This window comes from Phalaenopsis equestris, unplaced genomic scaffold (assembly GCF_001263595.1).
Source record: "Phalaenopsis equestris unplaced genomic scaffold, ASM126359v1 Scaffold001317, whole genome shotgun sequence".
NCBI classification, from domain to species: Eukaryota; Viridiplantae; Streptophyta; class Magnoliopsida; order Asparagales; family Orchidaceae; genus Phalaenopsis; species Phalaenopsis equestris.
In genome coordinates this window covers 62,688-87,404 of record NW_018165756.1, presented here as the reverse complement: position 1 = coordinate 87,404, position 24,717 = coordinate 62,688, and the positions used below count along the sequence as shown (strand labels likewise).

Below are 24,717 nucleotides of genomic sequence, written 5' to 3'. Positions count from 1 at the left end.
TAGAGGTTAAGATCAATATGTGAAACTTCAAGTTGAGTAAAGAGAAGAGTTTTGAATTTCTAATGGTGGGGTACCTCTTCTAATTTTCTAAGTCTAGTCAATAGGAAAGTCCTATGGCTAGACCTAGGCTTACTAAAGAAGTTTTCTAGACCTCAACCAAAAGTGAGGTCAACAATTATGTTAATTTATGTCCAAGTTGGGTTGAACTTAAGGGTTTAGGTTGAGTTAGGTTCAAGTTGGTTTGAACCTGAAGGTTTGATTTGAGTGAGGTTCAAGTTGGTTTGAATCCAGGGGTTTGTGTTAAGTTAGGCTCAAGTTAGGTTGAACGTAAGGGTTTGGGTTGACTTAATCCTAATGTGATTAAGGGTTTAGGTCTAACTATGTATAATTAAGTCTAATTGTGGTTTGCACTTAATTATGTTTTGTTGAGTTAAACTTAATATGATTAAGGTCAAACTAAGTTTAATTAAGTGTAACTGTGGTTTAGACTTAATTAGGGTTTTGTTGAGTTAAACCTTATGTGGTTAAGGTTTAACTATTTTTAATTAAGTCTAACTTTGGTTTAGAGTTAATTAGGGTTTTGTTGGATAAAACCAAATATGGATAAGGTTTAACTAGGTTTAACTAAGTCTAACTTTCGTTTAGACTTATTTAGGGTTTTGTTGTGTTAAATCTAATGTTGTTAAGGTTTAATTAAGTTTAACTCTGGTTTAGACTTAATTAAGTTTTATTAAGTTAAACTTAATCTCGTTAAGCAGTAATTAGGTTTAATTAAGTGTAATTGTTGTTTAGACTTAAGTAGGATTTGTTGAGTTAAACAAAATGTGATTAAGGTTTAACTAGGTTTAATTAAGTTTAATTGTGGTTTAGAGTTAATTAGGGTTATGTTAAGTTAAACCTAATGTGATTAAGGTTTAACTAGGTTTAATTAAATTTAAATGTGGTTTAGACTTAATTAGGGTTCATGATATGTGGGTTCATCTAAACTGATCCTAGGTGGCTTTGTTTCATTGACCATATTTTCATATTAAGTCTAAGTTGTTTACACTTAGGTGTCATATCATTTTAACTTTGAGTCTATGGGATTAGACTCAGTGGTTATACGATATAATAGTTATACGAGATAAGTGGACCCTAGATAAGTTAGGGTTTGAACTCACCTATGATCCAAGTTGGGACTTAGATCTAAAGGTTAAGGTTTGATTAGCCTTAATGTCCAAGCCTAAGGAAATTTAGGTTTAAAAATTTACTTTTGAATTTTACAATTTTAACCCTTCAGATAAAAATGCCATTTTAAATTTCTCAATGGTTAGAAGTTGTCATTTTGGAGTTTAAAAATGTCACTCTAAATTTTCGAACCCTTTCCAATTTTATTTTTTTATTTCTTAAATTTTTATAAATATTTTTAAGAATTATTGCAAATTTTGATAGAAACTACAAAATTGGCTGCAAGGGAATTTTTCTAGCTTTGAAAAAATCAAGAGACGTTCCTAAAGGCTTAAAGATCAAACCCTAAAATTCTTAGAGTTTTGGCTTAAAGATCAATTCCTAAAATTTTCAAAATTTTTGAAATGATAAATAATTTTTAATGATTAAATTACTCCAGAGAGTAATTAACTAATTAAATTTTGATTCAATATCCATAATATGCTCAGTATTTTTATCTTATTTTTTTACTCTAGGTCAATATATGATTTTGTGAAGTTTTCTGTATTTAATTAAATAGGAAAATTCATATTTTCCTATTTAAATTGTTAACCTAAGGATTAAAAATAATTTAAGTCCAACGTAGGAAGGACATAAACTATTTTTAGGTTCAATGTAGGTAGAACCTAAAGTTTTAAAATTGTTTAAGTCCTATGTAGGTAGGACTTAAGATGTTTTAGGTTTAATGTAAGTAGAAACCAAAGACTAAAATAATTTAAGTCCAATATAGGTGGGACTTAAAATCAATTGAGATCCAATGTGATTGGGATCTAAAACTGGTTTAGGTTCAACATTGAACCTAAGATAGTCTTAAGTCTAAAATGGTTAGGACTTAGAGTTGGGTCGATTTAAGTTCAATGTAGGTTGAACTTAAAGTCTTGAGTTGAACCTAAGAGTAAGTTAAGTTCAATTTGGGTTGAATTTGGAGGTTTGATTTGAGTTAGGTTCAAGTTGGTTTGAACCTAAGGGTTTATATTAACTTAAGTCCAAGTTGGGTTGAAATTATGGTTTTAGGTTTAGTTAGGTTCAAGTTGGTTTGAGCCTGAAGGTTTGATTTGAGTTAGGTTCAAGTTGGTTTGAACCTAAGGGTTTATGTTAATTTATGTCCAAATTGGGTTGAACTTGAAGGTTTGATTTGAGTTAGGTTCAAGTTGGTTTGAACCTGAAGGTTTGATTTGAGTTAGGTTCAAGTTGGTTTGAATCTTGGGGTTCATGTTAACTTAAGTTCAAATTAAGTTCAAGCTAAGGGTTTGAGTTTACTTAAACCTAGTGTGATTAAGGTCTAACTAGATATAATTAAGTCTAACTGTGGTTTACACTTAATTATGTTTTGTTGAGTTAAACTTAATGTGGTTAAGGTCAAACTAGGTTTAATTAAGTGTAACTGTGGTTTAGACTTAATTAGGATTTTTGAGTTAAACTTATTGTGGTTAAGGTTTAAATAGGTTCAATTAAGTCTAATTGTGGTTTGACTTAACTAGATTTTTGTTGATTTAAACCTAATGTGGTTATGGTTTAAGTAGGTCTAATTAAGTCTAACATTTGTTTAGACTTAATTAGGGTTTTGTTGAGTTCAACCTAATGTGGTTAAGGTTTAACCAGGTTTAATTTAGTCTAATTCTTGTTTAGACTTAATTAGGTTTTATTAAATTATACCTAATCTGGTTAAGGTTTAAATAGGTTTGTTTAAGTCTAATTATTGTTTAAACTTAAGTAGGATTTGTTGAGTTAAATCTAATGTGATTAAGGTCTAACTAAGTTTAATTAAGTATAATTGTGGTTTAAACTTAATTAAGGTTCATGATATATGGGTTCATCTAAGCTGATCCTAAATGGCTTTGTTTTGTTGACCTTAGTTTTAGTGTAAGTCTAAGTTGTGTAGACTTAGGTGTCATATCATTTTAACTTCAAGTCTATGGGATTAAACTCAATAGTTAGAGATAAGTGGGCCTTAAATAGGTTAGGGTTTGGACTCACCTATGATCCAAGCCGCGACTTAGATCTAAAGGTTAAGGTTTGGTCAGCCTTATGTGTCACTAAAGATTAATGTCAAACCCTAAGGAAATTCAGGGTTAAAAATGTAATTTTGAATTTTACAACTTTAACACTATAGATAGAAATGTCATTTTAAATTTCTCAAAGTTTAAAAGTTATTATTTTAGAGTTTAAAAATGACACTCTAAATTTTATAACCATTTCGAATTTGAATTTCTAATTTCTTAAATTTTTATAATTATTTCTAGGAATTATTACAAAAATTTGATAGAAATTACAAAATTGGGTCCGAAGGAGTTTTTCTAGCCTTGGAAAAAAGCAGGAGACGTTCCTAAAGGCTTAAAGATCAATTCCTAAAATTTTCAAAATTTTTGAAATGATAAATAATTTTTAATGATTAAATTACTCCAGAGAGTAATTAATTAATTAAATTTTGATTCAATATCCATAATACGCTCCTCATTTTTCTAAATCCAGAGGTATTTTTATCTTATTTTTATGATTTTTCTAAGTCAAGATATGATTATTTTGAATTTTTTTATATTTAATTAAATAAAAAAATTCAGATTTTCCTATTTAAGTGACGCGACACCAACTCATTCAGAGGATTTATCAAAATCCTACGTGGTGCACTCTGGTTGAGAAAGTTTCACACGTAGAGGACCATGTGGCTCGTATGGTGTTGTATTGACCAGGGTTGTCCAAGATGGTCAAATATATCACATGGTGTTGTATTGACCATATGGTAATCATTTAGGTCAATGCATGAACGAATTCTCAATGTGGTGACCATAAGGTTCAAAATTGACCAATTTTTTGTCAATGGTGTCTATGTTGACTAAATGGTCTGGTTTGACTAATCTGGTATTTTGGATTAACCAAGTAGTCTAATTTGACTAATTTAGGGTTAGGATTGATCCACTGGTCCAAGTTGACCAAAGTTAACCATTGTAGCCAAAGTGGACTAGTTTGACCAAAGTTGACCAGTTGGGTCAAAGTTGACCAATCGGGTCAATTGGGTGTTAGTATTGACCTTAAAGTCAATGCAATGACCATTAGGTCAAAGTTTAACCAGATTAGGGTTTGTCATTGTTGATCTGATCATTTTAGGGTATAATCATGGTTGAAGCCCAAAAGGGGTCTTTTGAGAGTTAATTTACGTTTTAGGGTTTTGGGGACCCTATATAAGTTCAAAGGGGTCAATGTTGGTAGGCCCTTTGTATTAATGATCATGATGATCATTCTCAGGTCTTTATGGATTGTTTGGGAATCCTAAGCCAGAGGGTTACTCAAGACATGTCAGATCTATGAGTGTCATTTTAGGTACCTCACAAAAGTAATGTCAACAGTAGAAGAACAAGAAGTAGAACACTAAGAAGTGGGAAGGAGAAGTAGAAGAACAAGAAGTAGAACAAGAATTAAAAAATGAAGAAGAGAAGAGGCGAAGTGAGGAACCAACAATCTAAGGGAGAAGAGGTGAGTTCCTTCTATATAAATGTTCTATATAAAGGAGACGAAGGGACTTATATAAGAGGTAGACAAGGTGGTGGCTGATGGTGTGAGCAATTGGCGCATCAATATCAAGCAAGAGTAGTTTGGAGCGTGTATATTATGATTGTGGCCCCCCCCCCCCCCCCCAGCATATTTATGCTGCTCTCTAAGGTGAAGTAGCATGGTTATCTCTAAAGGTGGCGTGAACTTGAAGATTGACATCATTAAATTTTGATAGAACCTAAGGTATGAGGATGATTAAGGTTCAATATAGGTTGAACCTAGATTATTAAATCCAATGTACATAGGACTTAAATTGTTTTAGGTTCAATGTAAGTAGAACCTAAGGATTAAAAAAATGTTTTAAGTCCAACGTAGGTAAGACTTAAGTTTGTTTTAGGTTCAATGTAGGTAGAACATAATGATTAAAAATAATTTAAGTCCAAGGTAGGTAGGACTTAAGACGTTTTAGGTTCAATGTAGGTAGAACCTAATGATTTCAGTGCAATGTAGGCATGACTTAAATTATTTTTAGGTTCAATGTAGAAAGAACCTAATGAGTTAAGTCCAATGTAGGCAAGACTTAAACTATTTTTAGGTCCAACATAGGTAGAACCTAAGGATTTAAAATGGTTTAAGTCCAATGTAGATAGGAAATGTAGATAGGACTTGATAGGACTTAAGATGTTTTAGGTTCAATATATGTAGAACCTAAGGTTTTAAAATGGTTTAAGTCCTATGTAGGTAGGACATAAGATGTTTTCGATTTAATGTAGGTAGAACCTAAAGATTAAAACAGTTTCAGTCCAATATATGTAGGACTTAAGATGTTTTAAGTTCAACATGGATTGAACTTAAGGTTTGAAATGATTTTAAGTCCAATATAGATAGGACTTAAACTCAGTTGAGATTCAATGTGATTGGGATCTAAGACTTATTTAGGTTAAATATTGAACCTAAGATAGTCTTAAGTCTAATATGGTAAGGACTTAGAGTTGGGTCGATTTAAGTTCAATGTAGGTTGAACTTAAAGTCTTGAGTTGAACCTAAGAGTAGGTTAAGTTCAAGTTGGGTTGAATCTGGAGGTTTAATTTGAGTTAGGTTCAAGTTTGTTTGAACCTAAGGGTTGATGCTAACTTAAGTCCAAGTTGGGTTGAACTTAAGGTTTTAGGTTGAGTTAGTTTCAAGTTTCTTTGAACCTGAAGTTTTGACTTGAGTTAGGTTCAAGTTGGTTTGAATCAAAGGTTATGTTAATTTATGTCCAAGTTGGGTTGAACTTAAGGGTTTAGGTTGAGTTAGGTTCAAGTTGGTTTGAACCTGAAGGTTTGATTTAAGTGAGGTTCAAGTTGGTTTGAATCCAGGGGTTTGTGTTAAGTAGGCTCAAGTTAGGTTGAACGTAAGGGTTTGAGTTGACTTAATCCTAATGTGATTAAGGTCTAACTATGTATAATTAAGTCTAATTGTGGTTTGCACTTAATTATGTTTTGTTGAGTTAAACTTAATATGATTAAGGTCAAACTAAGTTTAATTAAGTGTAACTGTGGTTTAGACTTAATTAGGGTTTTATTGAGTTAAACCTTATGTGGTTAAGGTTTAACTATGTTTAATTAAGTCTAACTGTGGTTTAGAGTTAATTAGGGTTTTGTTGGATTAAACCTAATATGGATAAGGTTTAACTAGGTTTAACTAAGTCTAACTTTCGTTTAGACTTATTTAGGGTTTTGTTGTGTTAAATCTAATGTTGTTAAGGTTTAATTAAGTTTAACTCTGGTTTAGACTTAATTAAGTTTTATTAAGTTAAACTTAATCTCGTTAAGCAGTAATTAGGTTTAATTAAGTGTAATTGTTGTTTAGACTTAAGTAGGATTTGTTGAGTTAAACAAAATGTGATTAAGGTTTAACTAGGTTTAATTAAGTTTAATTGTGCTTTAGACTTCATTAGGTTTTTGTTGATTTAAACCTAATGTGGTTAAGGTTTAACCAGGTTTAACTTTGTCTAACTTTGGTTTAGACTTCTTTAGGGTTTTGTTGAGTTATACCTAATGTGGTTAAAGTTTAATTAGGTTTAATTAAATCTAACTCTGGTTTAGACTTAATTAGATTTTTTTGAGTTAAACCTAATCTCGTTATGGTTTAATTAGGTTCGATTAAGTCTAATTGTTGTTTAGACTTAAGTACGATTTGTTGAGTCAAACCTAATGTGATTAAGGTCTAACTAGGTTTAATTAAGTCTAATTGTGGTTTAGACTTAATTAGGGTTTTGTTAAGTTAAACCTAATGTGTTAAAGGTTTAACTAAGTTTAATTAAGCTTAACTGCGGTTTAGATTTAATTAGGGTTCATGATATACAAGTTCATCTAAACTGATCCTTGGTCGCTTTGATTTGTTGACCTTAGTTTCAGAGTAACTCTAAGTTGTTTAAACTTAGGTGTCATATCATTTGAACTTTGAGTCTATGGGATTAGACTCAATAGGTAGAGGAGATAAGTGGACCCTAGATAAGTTAGGGTCTTGACTCACCTATGATCCAAGCTGGGACTTAGATCTAAAGGTTAAGGTTTGGTTAGCCTTATGTGTCACTAAGGATTAATGTCCAAGCCTAAGGAAATTTAGGTTTAAAAATGTATTTTTGAAGTTTACAATTTTAACCCTATAGATAGAAATGTCATTTTAAATTTCTCAATGGTTAAAAATTGTCATTTTAGAGTTTAAAAATGTCATTCTAAATTTTCTAACCATTTTAGAGTTTAAAAATGTCATTCTAATTTTTCTAACTATTTTAGGTGGCTTTGAATTGTTGACCTTAGTTTCAGAGTAAGTCTAAGTTGTTTAAACTTAGGTGTCATATCATTTGAACTTTGAGTCTATGGGATTAGACTCAATAGTTAGAGGAGATAAGTGAGCCATAGATAGGTTAGGCTTTGGACTCACCTATGATCCAAGCTGGAACTTAGATCTAAAGGTTAACGTTTGGTCAGCGTTATGTGTCACTAAAGATTAATGTCCACGCCTAACGAAATTTAGGTTTAAAAATATAATTTTGAACCATGTTATTCTTAATGATTATGAAATGTTTAGGGTTCATTGGATTTTGTGTGCCATAAAATATTTAGCAATTCAATGCCTTGCTTAGTAAATCTAAGATAGGTATGAGTCCCCGTGCTTTCTATCTTAGTATAGCCAGTGAACACACAAAACATAAACACAAAATGAAAACTCTATAGAAAAAGAGAACACCCAATCATAAATTAAACATTGAGTAGTAATCCTCCAATTTGTTCAGTAACCTAGATCAAGAAATATGATTATCAAGTTTGATAAATGCCATATGCTTATAATTTAGAGGACTGAAAATTTAAAAAAGAATATTTTGATTGATATATCACCAAAAAAAAAGGATTTATTTGTAAATAAATGAATTCATTAAAACCTTATAACCATACTTTTTAACTATTTCTACCATAACGTCCTAATTAATTGATGTTGAACAAATAAAATATTTACATTAGTTAAGTTTTTTGTTGTTAATAACTTCTAATAAATTTCATTAAGATTCATGTGCAACCAATTAAAACTAGTTGTTAGGTAAAAAGAGTTTGTTCATCAACCCAAAGCAAAATTTAAAACTTTTTAGTCATGTGCACCCAATTAAAATTATGATCAGATTTACCAATTCTTGTTGCTCACAATGAACAAAATTCAATGCTAGTTGCTAGGTAAAAAGAGTTGGCTCAACTTCAACTTGTAGTCACCTAACAAAATCATAGTCTGATTGTCATGTTTAAGTCACGAACGCTACTTGACATATTCCTTTTAGGGCTGGCTAATGCCTATTTAGCATTATTATCATTCATAGCCACAAATAAAGTTCATCAAACTTAAACAAAATCATCAACCCAAAGCAAAGTAATTAACTTAGAATTATAAACCTCTTAAATAATTTCTAGAGGAAATGTTTTTTAAGGCCTAAGTAGAACTCCAGTGATTTGAAAAACAAAATCAACTTCTCATTCTTTCCATCAATTTCTAACATCTCAACTACTAATCATCTAAAATTAACATCTGTAATAACTTCCATTTCAAGTTTCTGTTTAAAGTAAGAACATTACGCTTTTCAATGTAACTCTACATAAAATAGGCTAAAAATACTTGAAATTTGGTTAGTTGATGAGAAATTCAACAATAAATTATTTCACACAAACTTTGGAAAGAAAATACTCATTTACTTTCCAATTTAATAAAAATACCGACATGAGTATTTGAAAGAATAACTAAATGTTTATCCTGATCTAACTTCATAATATATATCAACCTATTATATATACTAAAAAGTTTACTCGGAATCTAACTTCATAATATATATCAACCTATTATATATACAAAAAAGTTTACTCGGAAATTTAATAATAATTTTTTATGATTCTATTAAAAGAATCTTAAGTTGTTCGCCTTTGTCTTTGGCAATAAGCATATCCTTTGTAACAACATCCCACTAAAGTGCAATCTTAGGATTTATTGCCCTTGGCAGATTATCACTACTATAAGTTACAAGAATGGCCAAGGTTCCAAGATCCATTGCTAGATTTAGCATTTCATCAGATTTAATTTTTATATTCCTTAGTGATAGTTGTTATTGCAATGATGATTCCATAGATGTTGTGAAAAAGGCTGTTTAGCTTACGCATCTTAAGAAGATATAAGATAAGTTTTAAGCAAGTTGCCAAAAAATTCAATGACCTCTCCACATTGTTTAAGACAGCAAGAAACATGATGAACTTGGTAGTGAATTTATCAATTCAAATCATCGAGGCTGCTCAAAACATTTAATTGGTTCTTGGCTGTACTCAGCAGAGGTTTCATCTAGCTTCAAGTTTACCTAAATTTACCTGAAAATTTGTCCATCGAATTTGCCTGCCAAGAATTGTATGTCATTTCCTAATTTAGTGTTGTCACTATATACTTCATTCGAAAAATGTTATTCTCAATTATCTCAAGCTTCATGTATAGCTCAACAAATTAGTTGTGGAAGAAACATACAACCTAGTTAGACTAATTCAGTTTTATATCAAACAGTGCAAACTTGTGCTGTGAAATTTTACTTGTCAATTCAAACTTATAAGAAAGTTGAATTATACTTAACTTGATTCACATGAGCTTTTGTTTTCTAACTATGTTAATCAGAAATGTTAATGTTTCTTTCTGGTTATTTGTTTCTATCTGTTCTATCTTTTATGAGGTTTATTTCGTAATTGTCAGTATAGTACTAGCGTAGAATAGAGACTGATTTGAATTGAACAGCCAGAAGATTGGCGCATTTCATTGTTTGATTGCAATTATAGAAAAATGGTTTCCAGCAATTATTTATAATTAATCTAAGTTAATTAATAACATAATTCTTTTTACAAACAAAATGAAATAGCATGCCAATGAATCTGGTTAAATTTGAAGATATAGCATTACCACAAATTATACTTTGGAATATCAATAAAAGCGCTAGTCTAACGTGAGATGCAAGATCTCTCAAACTTCCTGAAACATAAAAAACAAAATATAAAACAAACACAATAGCACCAGCAATCTGTTTCTTCATTGATAGCAATCAAAATAACATTAATATCACGTCTTATTTATATCCTGATTTTTTATTAGAACATAATTTATTTTCAGATTACTATTATTTTGACAAGAGATGGTCAATCCATATATCAGTTCACAAAATAATATCATCACAACATTATCCTTTTTTACCAATGCAACAGCTATAAGCAGCAAGTTAATATTTCACCTACCTCCTTCCCCTTCATTTACAAGCAAAAAGACAGCACAAATCCAGCCACAACAGTAGACCTTTAGCTTCATTCCGAAAGCTGCTTTCCTATAACAGCAACTTTAAGCCTTCTTTTAAGCTCCTTCCTACAAGAAAGCCTCAGTTCAGTGCCAAACAGCAGCAAAAAAAAAATAAAATAAAAAATCAAAACCTTCCAAATTTAAAGCTCTTTCTATTAAGTTGTAAGCAGAAGCATAACACAGATTGGAGCTACAAATAAGAAAAAGTTTAATATCTGAACCAGTCCAGAAAATCCCGCCTTTATTCAACCATTTGTCTGCAAGGAAATTTTGAGTAATTTAAAAGACACTTTTTTCAATTTAGAAGTAAAAATTCTTGACTTGCAATTGGCTTGATATATTTTCTCTTAGCAATATGGCAGATCAGAATATGCGAAACTTATAGAATACTCAAAATTAACTTGATCTCTTAGGTAAGTGACGATCAACTCAATCTTATTTGAATTATGTTTCGAGCCATGATGCATACAATTTCTTTCATTGTCCAAATTTGATTTGGTTAACCTGAAATAATTACATATTTATGCATATATATATTAGCTGCACGACGTAAATAAACCATGGTTAGCGTCTGTGCTATTTAGAACAGCCAATTCCTATTTTTAACACTTGTTACTAAATTTTAATTTTTCAGTAAACTCAAATTTGATTTTGAGCTGACTTAAAGTTGAGCAAATTCGAGTTTATTCGGGTTTACTTGAAGCTAACTTCAAACTGTGTTGTATAGAGTAAAAGGTAACTTCAAACGCTGAATATTGGCCTTTAAAAGAGAAGCATTATACTAAGTTAAGTGTTGCCGAGATGAAAATGATTAGGTGGACGAGTGGCTTTACATATAGAGACAAAATGCAAAATAATTATATCCGTCATAGGTGATAGGGTTGGTGTAGCTCCTGTGACGGACAAAATTAGAGAAAGTTGCCTTAGATGGCTTGGTCACAATAAACGTCGACCATCTGATGATTCGATTAGGAGAGCAATTTTTTTATATTCAACTTATATTAAGAAAGGCAGATGTAGACCTAGGAAGACTAGGGCTTTTTGCATAAAAAATGATCTTAATTTATTAAGAACTAAATGAAACTATGACACTAAATAAGACGCAATGGAAAAAAAGGATTCTTGTTGCCGACCCCACGTAGTGGGATTTAGGCTTTGTTGTTGTTGTGTTGTTGCTGTTGTATTCATTTAGTTAATCAATTTCTTAAAGTTGGCTAAAAGCTGTATAATTTCAAACATGAACTGAGGTAGCTATAACTCACTAATTTTGGGTTGGAATAGAACCAAATTACCTTAAAATAAAGTTATCAACTATCAGGAATCTGGAATCTCATCTAAATTTAAAAAAGAAAAAAAACAAAAAAAATTAAAAGAAAAAACATCTTGTACACAGCAAATAGGCTGAACTCACATAATAAGCTGTCGGTCAAGGGTGGAGGTACTTAGGAAACCCCTGTTTTCCTGGGCTCTCCTGAGAAGATAAGGAATAACCTGCTCCACAGGCCCAAAAGGCACATACTTGCTCACCTGAAACCCAGCATTCCTCAGCCCAAGAGATAGGCCGTCCCCCATTCCCATCAATTGCGCAAACTGTAGCCTTTGGTCCCCTTTCCCTATTCCCAGCTCCTCTGCCTTAGCCGCTGCAGCCCTCCCTGCAACCACCAACCATTATTTTTGAAATTATAAACTAGCATTTTTACGATGGACGATACTAGAAACTCATTTCTATGCTATAAAAATTCAGAATGATAAATTTAGCTCTTTTTAGCTTGATAATAAATAAACAATATACAAACAAAAAATCCTTTCACCTCATTAACAACTCAAGTCTTCTTTGTGTTCATTTCGTAGTTAATGAGCACACGTAGTCTTCATCTAGTAGATTGTAATGAACCCAAATAAAAAAGATAGAAATCCCATCACAAAGTTTTTACTGATACTATTATAAATAATTTCTAAACCTTTTCATTTTATAAATTTATAATGAAGTTAGTATTCTTCTAGAATCAATCACTTGTACCTACAAGTCATCATCTTCATCGTTCAGATCCCCTATAATTATCATGTACATGAACGTAAGTTGTCCTCCCATGTCAGCCAACTAAATGGCTGAAATTAATTCATAAAAATTAAATAAATTTAAAACTCAGAAAAATAATTCAGTCTAAACCGTCCAAAAGAGAAACTTTTACGTCCCGTGCCTGTACGTGCGGACATCGGTGACAATCTGACGACATGAAATGCACAATATCATAACCGGATCATCACGATTGTCCAGGCATGCACTTCACGGAAGGTAATAATATCCAAAAGATGACTAAAACAAAGATAACACGCGTACAGTTACAAGCTCTTTGTTACGATAAAAAAGATTACATCTGAGTCAATGGGGCACCACTTCTTAGGTGGATCTCATCATTTTTAACACTGACTAAATTGTGGTGGAGCTCATTTGATATGTGACGCTTCATTATTGGACTCTTCATTATTGAACTCCTGGCACAAATTATATCAGATGTAATTCCACAGCTCAGATAAAAATAAAAAAATAAAAAAAAAACTACCTGAATCAAAATTGTGGGTGGCGAGCACAACCGAAGCCGATCCCTTCAACATCCTCTCAAGCATAAATGCGGCGCAATCATTATAACAATTGTGCGTCTCTTCAATAGTCTCATGAATCGGAGACGCCACTCCCAGAGACTTGGCCAAAACACTCTCCCGCGACAAATAAGCCCCTCTCACCAGCTTAAATCCGATTGAAATCCCCGCCGACTCCGCTGCCTCAACTGCCTGAACCAACCTCTCCTTTGCATCCTTCAAATAACATTGCATCGTCCCGTAAACGATTGGCCGCCGTCTCTCGGCAGTAGTGTTGAACTCGAGCGCGGCGGAATATGTCATGTACTCGATGGCAGGCTGCACGGATGCGTACTCGGCGTCGACTAGGAGAGGGAGATTGGACTCCGCGCAGCGCTTGCAGAGAGTAAGGAGTCTGGAGTGAGCGAGTTGGAGTTGGAGTTCTTCTTCTGAGGTGAGGGATGGGGGAGGAGCGGGGAGGGGGTGGTGAAGAAGGCTGAAGTTGGTGAGGATGGGGAGGGAGGGCCGCTTCCATGGGAGGTGAAAGGAGGGGTGTTTTTTTTCCCAGCGGAGGAGGTCGCTTATGCGTTCAAGGAGAGGGATGGGGCAGATAGCCGTAATTTTCACACAGGCAAAGCTCACCTGTTGCAAAAATGAAAAATGCAGAAATGAATCGATGGTTTCCAAAAAAAAAAGGTCGCAAGTAAACGTCATACCATGTTCAGTACTAAATAAGAAAATTATTTTGTGCATCCATAAAATTAATTTGTCCTATCACCTTCAAATATAGAATACTATCATTCGCAAACACTTGCCGAATCACTATCATTGAGTAACATTAGAAAACCACTAAAATTACCATTGTCTGATGTCCATAGTTTCATAGTTGCCACCCGACTACCATTGCCCAACCTATGTTCTCTATTTATTATGGTCACATGATTATAGTTGTTTGATCACCATCACTCAACTATGATTGCCTAATTATTATAGCTCAAAATTGATCACCTGAAAATCGTCGTCGCACTACAATTATTGCCTGATCACTATCCCCGACTATGGTCCCCCAACCATCGGTGACTGATTATAGTCCCCTGTTTATAGTCACCATGTTATAGTTCTCCTCCAAATATGAAATTTCCTAACCATCACTTGATAAAATCATTGCCTTCCAACTGTTTCACTTGCTATAGCTTATAAGATTGATATATGTCGTCAACATATATTATCATCGGTTGGCCCAAATCACACCATCGACATACGCAATCATTTTATATGGTTGATGCATGTCGTGATACCAACATCAACACCCACCAACTTTGCTTTCAATCTTCACCAAGAATATTGGTGTACATCATCACCAATAAAATAAAAGTATTCTATTGATTAACAGTGACATTGACATCAAAGTCAATATTTGTACTAATTTTTTTTGTTCATGCTTTTCAATCTTCATGGGAGAGGGACGAACAAATTACAAACACACTCATGAGGACAACTTCAACATCTCAAGACTCCTCTGAATTTCATAATAAAGTTTATTTTATACATGCAACTCAATTCTAGTACGTTGTGTTATTGCTTTCTTCAATTACAAAAAACATCATTTGTGAGTATGAAATACATTAGTAGAATTAATTCAACTAAACAAAATATGTCATCACCAATAAAATAGATGCGTTCTATTGATTAACATTGACATATGATTTCATAGCTAGTATTTGTACTAAATTTTTTTGTTCATGCTCTACACTCTTTATGGGAGATGGGCGAACATATTACAAATGAACTCTTGAGGACAACTTCAACATCTCAAGACTCCTCTAAATTTAAACATAAAGTTTATTTTATTCATGTAACTCAAGTCTACTACGTTGTGTCAATGCTTTCTTCAATTACAAAAAAACATCATTTGTGACTATGAAATACATTAGTATAATTATTTCAACTCAACTAAAAAATGTAACTTTTTTTTAGTTTTGCATTTAAAAAATTTAATATCTTCTATAGAAAACTTATTTTATCAATGTTTGAGTTGGATTTTTGTGTAAAGCTATGATATTAAAGAATTTCACTATGCCACTGTAAGCTTTTCATACATGCAATGGCTATAAAATAATTAAAAATTTCACAATTATATAATTACTCTCAATAATTTTTATGGTGAAAGAAGAAGAGGGTGGTGGTTAGTAAAAAAAATATGAAAAGTTAATCTCCAAATACTTACATGTTTAAAATAAGGTCTATTTTTATCATTCTAATGTCGTTTTTAGTTTACTAAATAATTTCTCTGTAAAGGTGGGTCTCAAGTCTCTTAGGGTGATAATTTTTTAGTGATTTACATTTTTAAAAGTTAAATATATTTCTTTGGCTAGAATAATTCTTTTCTTAAATCAAATATGAAGGTTTAGTTTTGACTAATTAGGGCTTCATGAAACCCTCTATTATTTCTATCACTATTCGTGATGGTGCTTCACTTCTTCCATAACTCTCTTTGCACTTTCCTCTAAATGACAAACAACAATTTTTTCTTGATATTAGGAGTATAAACTAGTTGAGATTAAGGGTTTTTCTGCTGATAAGTTGCTACAAAATAATTTGTTGTTCAAAAAACTACGGTGGCTATTATAAATTTATTTAATTTTTTTTTTTTTTTGGGAAAGCCAGACTGCAACTAGAAAGTTGTTGCCGCACTAGTCAGGAATGGTGGGAAAATGCTAATTTCAACGGTTTGAAAGCGCAGCTTCTTGAATAAGCTACCAAAACGCAGTTTACACAAATTGTTTTGGGTGCGTTTTCAAAACGCACCGCACCAAATAAGCTGGCCTAAATGGGACCTAAGCGAGCCTAGTGCTTATTTATGCTCCGCTAATTCAAACAAAAAAGTTGAAATAGACTTATGTTTCAAAATGGCTCATAAATAACAAATTTATGCTCAGGCTAATTTAAATTCATTTAATTATTTCACTTTATGTTTGGATCTAATAGCTCAAATATTTTAAAAATATTTAAATTTATTATTTTTAAATACAGCATAGACATACTATAAAATATTATTTCTTTAATTTTGTAATTAATTCAAGATAAAATGAGCCAAAGAGGATTGAATAAAGCTTTATTTAAATTTGGTTTATTTAAAATTGCCTCAAAAAATTATTTTTGCTCAACTTGCTTGATTAACGAAAAAATTGAGCATGAGCTACATAAAGAGTCGAACATAAGTTGTTCACTAACAACAAATTTCTAACAACCCTACTTGAATGTAAGAAGGATTCAAGGTCCCTCTTAAAGTGCAGAGGGACTTGTCCAATCAATGTCGAAACATTCAAACATTTGAACCCAAATTTACACATGATTATTTATTAATTCAAATTTTTATCAAATAATTTCATTTGTTTTCATTTGTAAGAATTTTGATCATGGCTTGAGATATAGTGTTTTGCTCAAATTTATTAGTCTTAGCATGTACTTTCCACCATTCTTGCACATAAACAAGTTATCCATGGTTCAATAAAAATGAAAAATAATGATGCTATTTTTGTATTTTTATTTGTAAAAGCAATGTGGCAACTGATACAAAAGAGTATGAGAATTTATTAGAAATAGTTAGAAAATGTCCCCTATGAAATTTCAACCATCAATAGTTTACTGGACTTAGCTGGATACGCTATTTATTATAGTCAATTTCTGGATGAAGGTTCTAACTTTGATATGGTCCTATGTTATCTAACGCAACCCAATTTAGGGGATCATTGAAATGAACATGACATAAAAATTCTTATTTTTTTCTGCCAACGTTCTGCCCAACTATTCTAAAACCTGGCACAAGTTTATTTTTTCAAAGTTTTTAACGAGGTACCACATGAATGAGGTAACCAGTGATCGCATCGTGTTGAACTATGCCACCCATAAAGAACTTATAGTCAACACTGATTGTGTTTATCAAAGCTCCATTCAGTACCTGGCTTAGGGTAGCATGACTATCTAGGCAGATGATCCACCCCAGGCGATTGTCACAATAAATTCCAGATAATTGCACCAGAAACTTGATCCACTCCTTAGTAATTTTATCAAGCTCTTAAAATGAGATATTCTTACACACTGGAGTTTCTCACACAAATATATGTATCGTTTTAATAATATAGGTCTCTATGCAGTCTGGACTTCGATCCCACAGGTAAGGAGATAATTACTCTAATAAGAGAAGTTCTAGTCTACTAGCCTAGGGTCTTAGTTTAGAATGTAATTTAAAGTGGTATTTCTAACAATTGCTCCAAAATTATTACACTAAGTTTAAAGCTAATTAACTATTTTAACTGGTTTGGTAAAGATCAAGATATGAAAGTGATCATTCCCTTGTGAGTGCATAAGTGGAATCTAGAATCGAATACTAAAAATCTAATGTGGCTAGTGACAATTAGGAGCATATATCTTGTTTACCCTCTTTTGAGTGCGTAAGGAAGTTTGGTTTAACTCAGTATGTGCTTCTGCCTGTAACCCTAGAAACCCCTAAGTTAAACCCTTAAAACTCTCTCTCCCTATCTATTTGCATTATTTTATAGATTACTTTTCCTTCACCCATTAGTTCAATGTGGTTCTTCTTAGTTGAGAAGGTCATAGCCCTCCTAGGTCTTTATGGGTTCACAACAGGTTTTAACATACCAATTGGCCAGATTGATAAGTAAATTAAGCATGAAGATATAAACCATTACATTAAGTTTAAAAGATCAATTCTATAAGCATCCTCACATCCTACAATTTCTACATATACATCACAATAGAAAGGTAAAAGAAATCTACCCACTAAGCATGAAAAACATCATATAAATCTCATCAAATAACAAAGCAAATCCCCTAAACATGTGTTTACAACAATTACAAGACAAATAAAAAGATGATACTTATCTTTCCTCCTCTAAAAAGAGATGAAAAGTTCCTCCAACACTGGATCCAAGTTCTCTATGCCCTGCTGAATTGATTATTATACAATATTCTTTCAAAATCCCTCACGAATCACTCAAGAAAAGAAGCTTCCTTGGCTTCTCTCCACTTCTCCCAAGTTTTTTTCTCGACCCATACTCCAAATCTTCATCGGGGGCTCTTCGTTCAAACTGCTCAGCACTCCCCTTTAACTCCCCAGTTCGTGTAACTCCCCAATTCATGTGTAATGAACTACAAAAACAATCTCGGGTAGTTTGGGTGCCTAGGCATCTGAGACTGGCTCAAAGGCGCTAGAGGGGAGTGCCTTAGAGCTCAAATGTTGGCATCTAAGCACCAAGTTCATTATTTGGTGCCTGGATTCTAGCACCTAGGTACCACAGAAGTGGCGTTAAGGCGCTCAAGCGACTTGGCATCTAAATTATGGCGCGCCTAGGCGCCAGACATGATGAACTCCTTGCTCCATCTCAGCTCATTTTTGCTCCATTTAAGCTTTGCTTCGTTCCATGTGTCCTAGTTGTTATACCTACAAGAAAAACACAAAAAATATATTTTTTTCTAGTGCAGTTTCATCAAAAACAAGTGTAAGAGACAAAGGAAATTATGCATGTTTTAGGATATATCAGTAAGCCACCCGGCAGTAATATATGCTCTTTATGTAAATGTGGGAGTCTTAATCAATAAGCGGAGGCACGGTTCAACCTAAAAATTTCCATTACGGTTGTAACCAATCCACTCTAACAAGGGGACCATGGAGCCTAACCCTATCTCCCCTACTAAGTCTTCCTCTTAAAACCTCTACTCCACTGCCGAGTAGATTAAAGAGCTCTGGAAGAGTTTCCACCCTCAATCGCCACATCGACTACTTATAGAATTAGCAAAGCCAGTAGTATGTCTGCTAGGCTAGTTAGTTTGAGTGGCAAGCCAGAGTCTTCGAAAGGTACTTCGGTGCAAACCTCTCTAGCCTCCCTGATCCATGCAACATACATTATTGTCATAGGACAAGCCAAGCAAGATGATAAGCAGAAACGATGAGAAAGTGATAATATGATGGAAGAATACTATGCTCCTCGTTTCCCTTGTTTGATTTTATTTTCTTCAAATGTAATTCTACTATTCACATTTTTATATCTATGTAATGACTCATTTTTTTCAATAAAAATGTTGCTTTGTCAAATTGATTTTAATGTTTTGGTTGTTCACAAGTGTTTGTATATCTAGAATCAAATAAAAAAATGTTAAGTTTTGGTCAAGTGACGTGATTCTCTAGCCTAATGGCCAGGAGTCGCAGGATCAGCACAGGGGCTTTTTTTGTAGCTCTGAGGCATGAAGGTACACAAGATTTCACCTCTCAAGATTTAATTAGGGCGTCGAGGCGCCGTTGTCTGTGCCTAAGCACCACACCTTAGTGGTCGTTGTGCCAAAGTCCAAAGCTTCAAAATGGAGGAACCTGAGAGTTAGATATCTCAAGATTTAATTTTAGGGTTGCAGTGCTACTTTATGACTCCATAACACCCACATTTTTTGTCCCTCAAGAACCAAGCACGGTGCCAAGGCACTACAATTATCTTTTCAATTAGCCTTTTGGATTAATCGATAGTGTCGTAGAGCCAAAGTTGGTGCCACGGTGCTATCCAAGATTAATGTCAATACTTTGGGCCACATTGTCTGTGGCAAAGCCGTAGTGCCACATGGGCATGCCACAGTGTGACACCTAGTAAGTCAAAAAACTTTTTGATCCTAAGAGCAAAGTCATAGTGTCTCTAATGACTTCCCGGTGCCATGCTGGCATGTGTCAGTGTTTTGGAGCATGATTTTTTATCTTTTCAACCATGTCAATGGTGTTATAATTACGAGGTATAGCACCATGGCGCTAAAAAAAAGGACAATCCCCCACTGACACGGGCTAGAGGTAGTAGAATGTTCCCTGGTAGGTTATAAAATATCTTTGTCCCCTCACCGCCTCCCCGTCTTTTCTTTAAGCAACTAAGTAGTTGTACCCTCTCTGCTTTAGCCCTGACGCCACAACACTGTTCGGAGACCACACACTAAACCTAATTTATAAGTATAATGCCTCAGCGTCGCTTCCTGGTGCTTAGGTGTCACAATCTTTTCCTTTTGGCAAAACCCTACAACATTGTCTTCACAATGTCATGACACCTACCCTTCGAGTAGGTACCACTCTACAACACCACTTAGTTGTGTCGCGGCGTCATGCCTTATTTTTTTAGTGTCACAGCCTCAACAGACTTTATGTTTGATTCTTTGAGAGTCAAACAATGTTCTCAATGCCTTTGGAAATACTGAGCCAATAGCTGTGGTGCTATTGATAGCACCATGTCTCTGGATTTGCACATTCTAGCCTACCATTATGGCCCCGTTAACCGAGCTAAGTCACCGTTGTTGTTGCCTCAAGGCTGCAGAGCCACTTTTTTGCACCGGAACACTGAGGCTTACTTGAGGATTTCTTTCTTGTTGATGCATAGTTTGTTCACCACATATTCTGCAGTTTAACGACCACAGATCATTTGGTCATCTTGTCACATTCGAGACTTTTGTTGAGCAGTTGTAATTTCGATCCTTACTTGGCTCTTGACATAGGATTTTTACCTTAAACTACTTGTTGCACCCATTTGTAGGGGTGGCGGTCGCTCATCCTTTTAATTCATTCAATAGGCAAGTTTGATGGTGTCAAACTGGTGCGAGCTCGTGCCTTTTTTGGTCATGACCTTGGGCCTTGCACCTTTTTGTAAAAGTGGCGATCTGTATTTTGCCGACTACACCTACCAGGCTGATTGTGGGCTCAATGTTTTCGACTAAGATATCATAAATTTTGTTCCTATTATTTTGATCGAAACCCCCAAACCACTCAATGAGGCATTAAGATAGTTATTTAAGTCCTGCTATTAGTTAGGTTTGTTTAGGTGCATTAGATGTAGCATGTCAGCACTGTCACCTTTTAATTTGGGGGTTAACATGGGCTAGCACTATGGTGCTACAAATGACATGGAGTAGCCAGCTCTTATCTTTATTCAAATCAAAGGTTTAATATTACAATGCCACTTTCATAGCTCTGTGGTATCATTCCTCAGAATGGTTTCCACCATTTAATGCAAGTATACATTTTGTGATTATACAAGTGTACTCACTTTTAATTATCTATACTGGCATGTTTGCATGAGTTTTATATTTGTTGGCATATCATGTTTGATTTTTCTCCCATCATTATGCTTAGAGTAACTGTGTTAGGTGCCTCGACATCGCCCCATTGGCATCGCAACCCCAGTTTTGTCCTTTTCTAGGACAGAAGGCCGATACCCCAGGTTGTCCATTCAATCCAATTGTGCTATCCTTCTTATTCGGGTTAGCAATTTATATGCATTGTATAACCCGTCATGTGTTTGATCATATGTTTGCTTGTGTTGCATTATTTGCATGTATTTGACACATACGTTGCATTCCTCTGAGCACATCAACCTTTTGTTTTATGAAATTGGGATTTAGTTTCCAAGGCACCTGATTTTGTTCATTTATATGCAATCTGATGCTCAATTTGTCCGAGTAAGTTCTCCCACATTTCCATATACGTCCAGATTGTGTAAATCAACACATCACTAGCGGGACTTTTTAGATCCTAGTGTGACATACAATGGTAATATGAAAATGAGCCTTACCTACAAGCTTGTTCAAGTAGGTAATATGAATTATCCTACTACTAACAGATCTTGTAGGATTATTCCTAGCATAGATATTAGTTAACAATTCTTGCTTGGTGTGATGAGTGTTAGCTCATTCAGATGCTCGGGACAGAATAAGTCTTGCTGCCCCATCAAGATCCTACAGGAAAGACTCTTAACCTTGTATTGTATGAATGTCACATAGATGTATGTTTAGATGTCACTTTATAAATGCTTGTTTAGAACTAGGGCAAATGTATAGTTAGATTTTCATAGTTGAGTTATTGTTATGGATTTTGTGCTAGCTATTGCATTTCCATGTTGTTTTTGTGTATTTATCGAGTTTAGATGTGTAGATTAGTATATTAAGGCAGTTTTTCTTACAAGAAGCTAGGTTTAACGGGGAGAAGCTTAATCATTAAATTGAACTAACACATTTTCTATAAGCATTGTATAGATGTTCGCTCACTTCACTTGGCTTGGGTTATTATATATTGCATGTGAAAACCATTTTTTTTTTTGTAGGCTGATTCTTCTTTTTTCTTTTTTCAAGTTTTCTTTTGTACTTTTAAAGTGAGGAAAATTAATATTGGAAATAAATTACGACCACGAGTCCTGGGGAGCCTACTGTGCGGAGATTATGTGACGAGGACCAATAGCAGAAGTTCGTGTTTCATACTTCAATTCTAAATTCTGCTTATTATATAGATTTAAAATCGGACATGTATTATATGAAACCCGATCGTCATTTTTCTTTTCTCGGATAGGTTACTAACTCAAAGACACCTGACCTCTATTTATTTATATTTGATGTGTTTACTTTATTGCACACATGTGATAAATATTTTTGCCCATTTATGGATTTAGTTTGTCTCGATTCACATGTGATTAAGCTCTTTAGTGTAAATCTACAAAAGTTTAACTTAAAGGATTTAATCAAATAAAATTTAGGATTAAATTTCGTAATAATTTAAAATGACGATTTTATTTATAATATTTACTTTCCTAAATGTCTCTCGAGCTAGTTTTAAAATGATAATGACTATGTTTCCGAAGCGTATTAATAGGAAATTTATGCTTAGAACTACTCTAGATAATATTGCATATCATATTGTATGTCCTTAGAGAAAGTGTTCTCACTTATCCAAATCGAATGGCCAAACAAATGTTGTGACAGCCTAACAAGTTTTAGGGTGTTAAAGCTTGTTCTGAACCATACGGGAGTGTACATCCTTTGTAGGGCGGTTTTGGTCTTGCTGACCAAGTCATTCACTTTCTTTCCACTATGTTGAAATCCTTGTCACATCTTTGGAGGGTGTAAGTTCTGCTCTTTTCAATCTAGATAAATTTTTATGAGCTTAGACGCTTTTATCCTCCGAGTTTAAAGCTATTGAGCTACCTTGGGCAACACAACACATGGGTGTGCTGGCAAGGGGTTCCTAATTGATTTGGGTCGACTACTTAATAGCTTGGGACAACAGATCCACGAAATTCTGATCGGACATCTCTATCTATTTAAAACTTTTCTCACCTATAGTTGAGTTGGTGGTTTAAAGCAGTTTGAAATTGTTTATCGTAAAAATGACTGACTTAGAAGCTCGGATTGGGCCACCTACCGGTGCACAATTGAACCGGTCTCATAGAGTTCCAAACCACTAAATTAGTCTACTCTAATTATTTACAAAGCATTAACCCGAAAAATTTACCCTAAAATTCAATTAAAAATCCCAGAGTAATCCAAAAAGCATGAGGCAGAAAGCACTCACCGAATCCGGCGGCATCTCCGCCGTCATCTCGACAGTCTTAACAAATCCGGCGAGATTCCGATCGGATGCAGTGTCATCTTCCGCATCCTCCATCCCATAATTAACTATCGCCCTCAGCCCGCTTTCCCATAGCCGACCAAGCCTCCGCCCCACCTCCCCCGCATCCTCCCCTGCGCAGAACTGCCGGTACACCGTCCGCCGCACTACTCCCACAACCGCCGCACGCAGCAAACGCTTTTCCATCACCGCCGGCGACCGCATCACCGCCATCCCCAGGTCCACCGCCGGCCCCACTGCCATCGTGTAGAGCAATCCAAGCGATGACAGCAAGTCTCCTGTCGGCACCGAGGCATAGAGCTTCTCGGTGTCGTCCAGATTCAGATTCGGCGACGACGAAGTCGCGGAAGAGGATCGAACGGCGGGAGATAGGGTGAGAGAGGAAAAGAAACGGAGAGGGAGATGCGTCTGGCAAGCTCTGCGGCTCATGATAGCGGCTGCTGCCATTTTTCATGTAAGATTCCGTTGATGGAATTGATTGTGTATACCGAAAATGGATCGCATCCTTTTTTCATTACCACCGACATATATGGACACATGCCGCCCAATTTCTAAGTATCTACATACCTAACACTTAATTTTATATTTTATGCTAATATCATCTAATTTTATCTTTAACACATTAAAAATATCACCATTTCGATTTAAAAAAAAGTGAAATACTTCTTTTATACTAAGAAAAACTCATTATGTCAAAATTGAGATTTAAGCGTTAAATATGTAATTACGTCTAAGTTGAGTGGTATGTATGTAAATTTTTCAAACGCCTAAATCTTAGAATACTGTGATTCAAACTTTTGCAAAAAAGTTCATTATAATTTTCTATTTCATTTTTTAAATTATAAAAAATAAAGCAAAAACGTCCAAAGCTACCTCTAATTTTTGCTTTATTTTTTTCTGTATTTAGGTTCTCATCATCTGTCTTAGTGTTGTATTGTTCTGTTGGACCATTAATATGATGTCAAATTCGATTTATAAGATTATATACACAAGCATGAACAAAATGAAAAGAATATTTCTCTTATTTATCTATGGAATCATAATTAAGCTTTACATTAATAGCTTGAAAATGAAGGTGTTGAAAAGAACTTTTAAGAATTAAAAGTTCATTTTTTAACTTGGGTGGAGCTGATCTCGTGGAGTTGGAGCAAAAAAGGTTT

At 34.1% G+C, this 24,717-nt stretch overlaps 1 protein-coding gene across 2 annotated transcripts; it reads right to left on the bottom strand.

Annotated features, from left to right (window-relative positions):
- Nucleotides 1-10,265: 10,265 nt before the first annotated feature.
- Nucleotides 10,266-24,069, bottom strand: LOC110033995 (proline dehydrogenase 2, mitochondrial-like). Of its 2 annotated transcripts, none has more exons than XM_020738204.1 (4): nt 23,501-24,069; nt 13,104-13,761; nt 11,951-12,191; nt 10,266-10,605 (listed from the first exon to the last, which is right to left on the bottom strand). In XM_020738204.1, exons 1-4 carry the CDS (start codon nt 24,002-24,004, stop codon nt 10,548-10,550), a joined length of 1,461 nt encoding a protein of 486 aa, XP_020593863.1. In that variant the 5' UTR covers nt 24,005-24,069; the 3' UTR covers nt 10,266-10,547. The 2 variants fall into 2 exon arrangements, with proteins under 2 accessions (XP_020593863.1, XP_020593864.1); XM_020738205.1 differs by having other exon boundaries at nt 10,266-10,601.
- Between the last annotated feature and the right edge of the window lie 648 nt (nt 24,070-24,717).

What these genes read in the sequence shown, in the direction of transcription:
- LOC110033995 (XM_020738204.1), bottom strand. Translation starts at nt 24,004, where the DNA reads ATGGCAGCAGCCGCTATCATGAGCCGCAGAGCTTGCCAGACGCATCTC. An exon ending in CGGAGATGCCGCCGGATTCG is followed by an intron (nt 13,762 to 23,500) that starts GTGAGTGCTTTC and finishes TTTTTGCAACAG; the next exon opens with GTGAGCTTTGCCTGTGTGAA. An exon ending in CTTGACCGACAGCTTATTAT is followed by an intron (nt 10,606 to 11,950) that starts GTGAGTTCAGCC and finishes GCTTTCTTGTAG; the next exon opens with GAAGGAGCTTAAAAGAAGGC.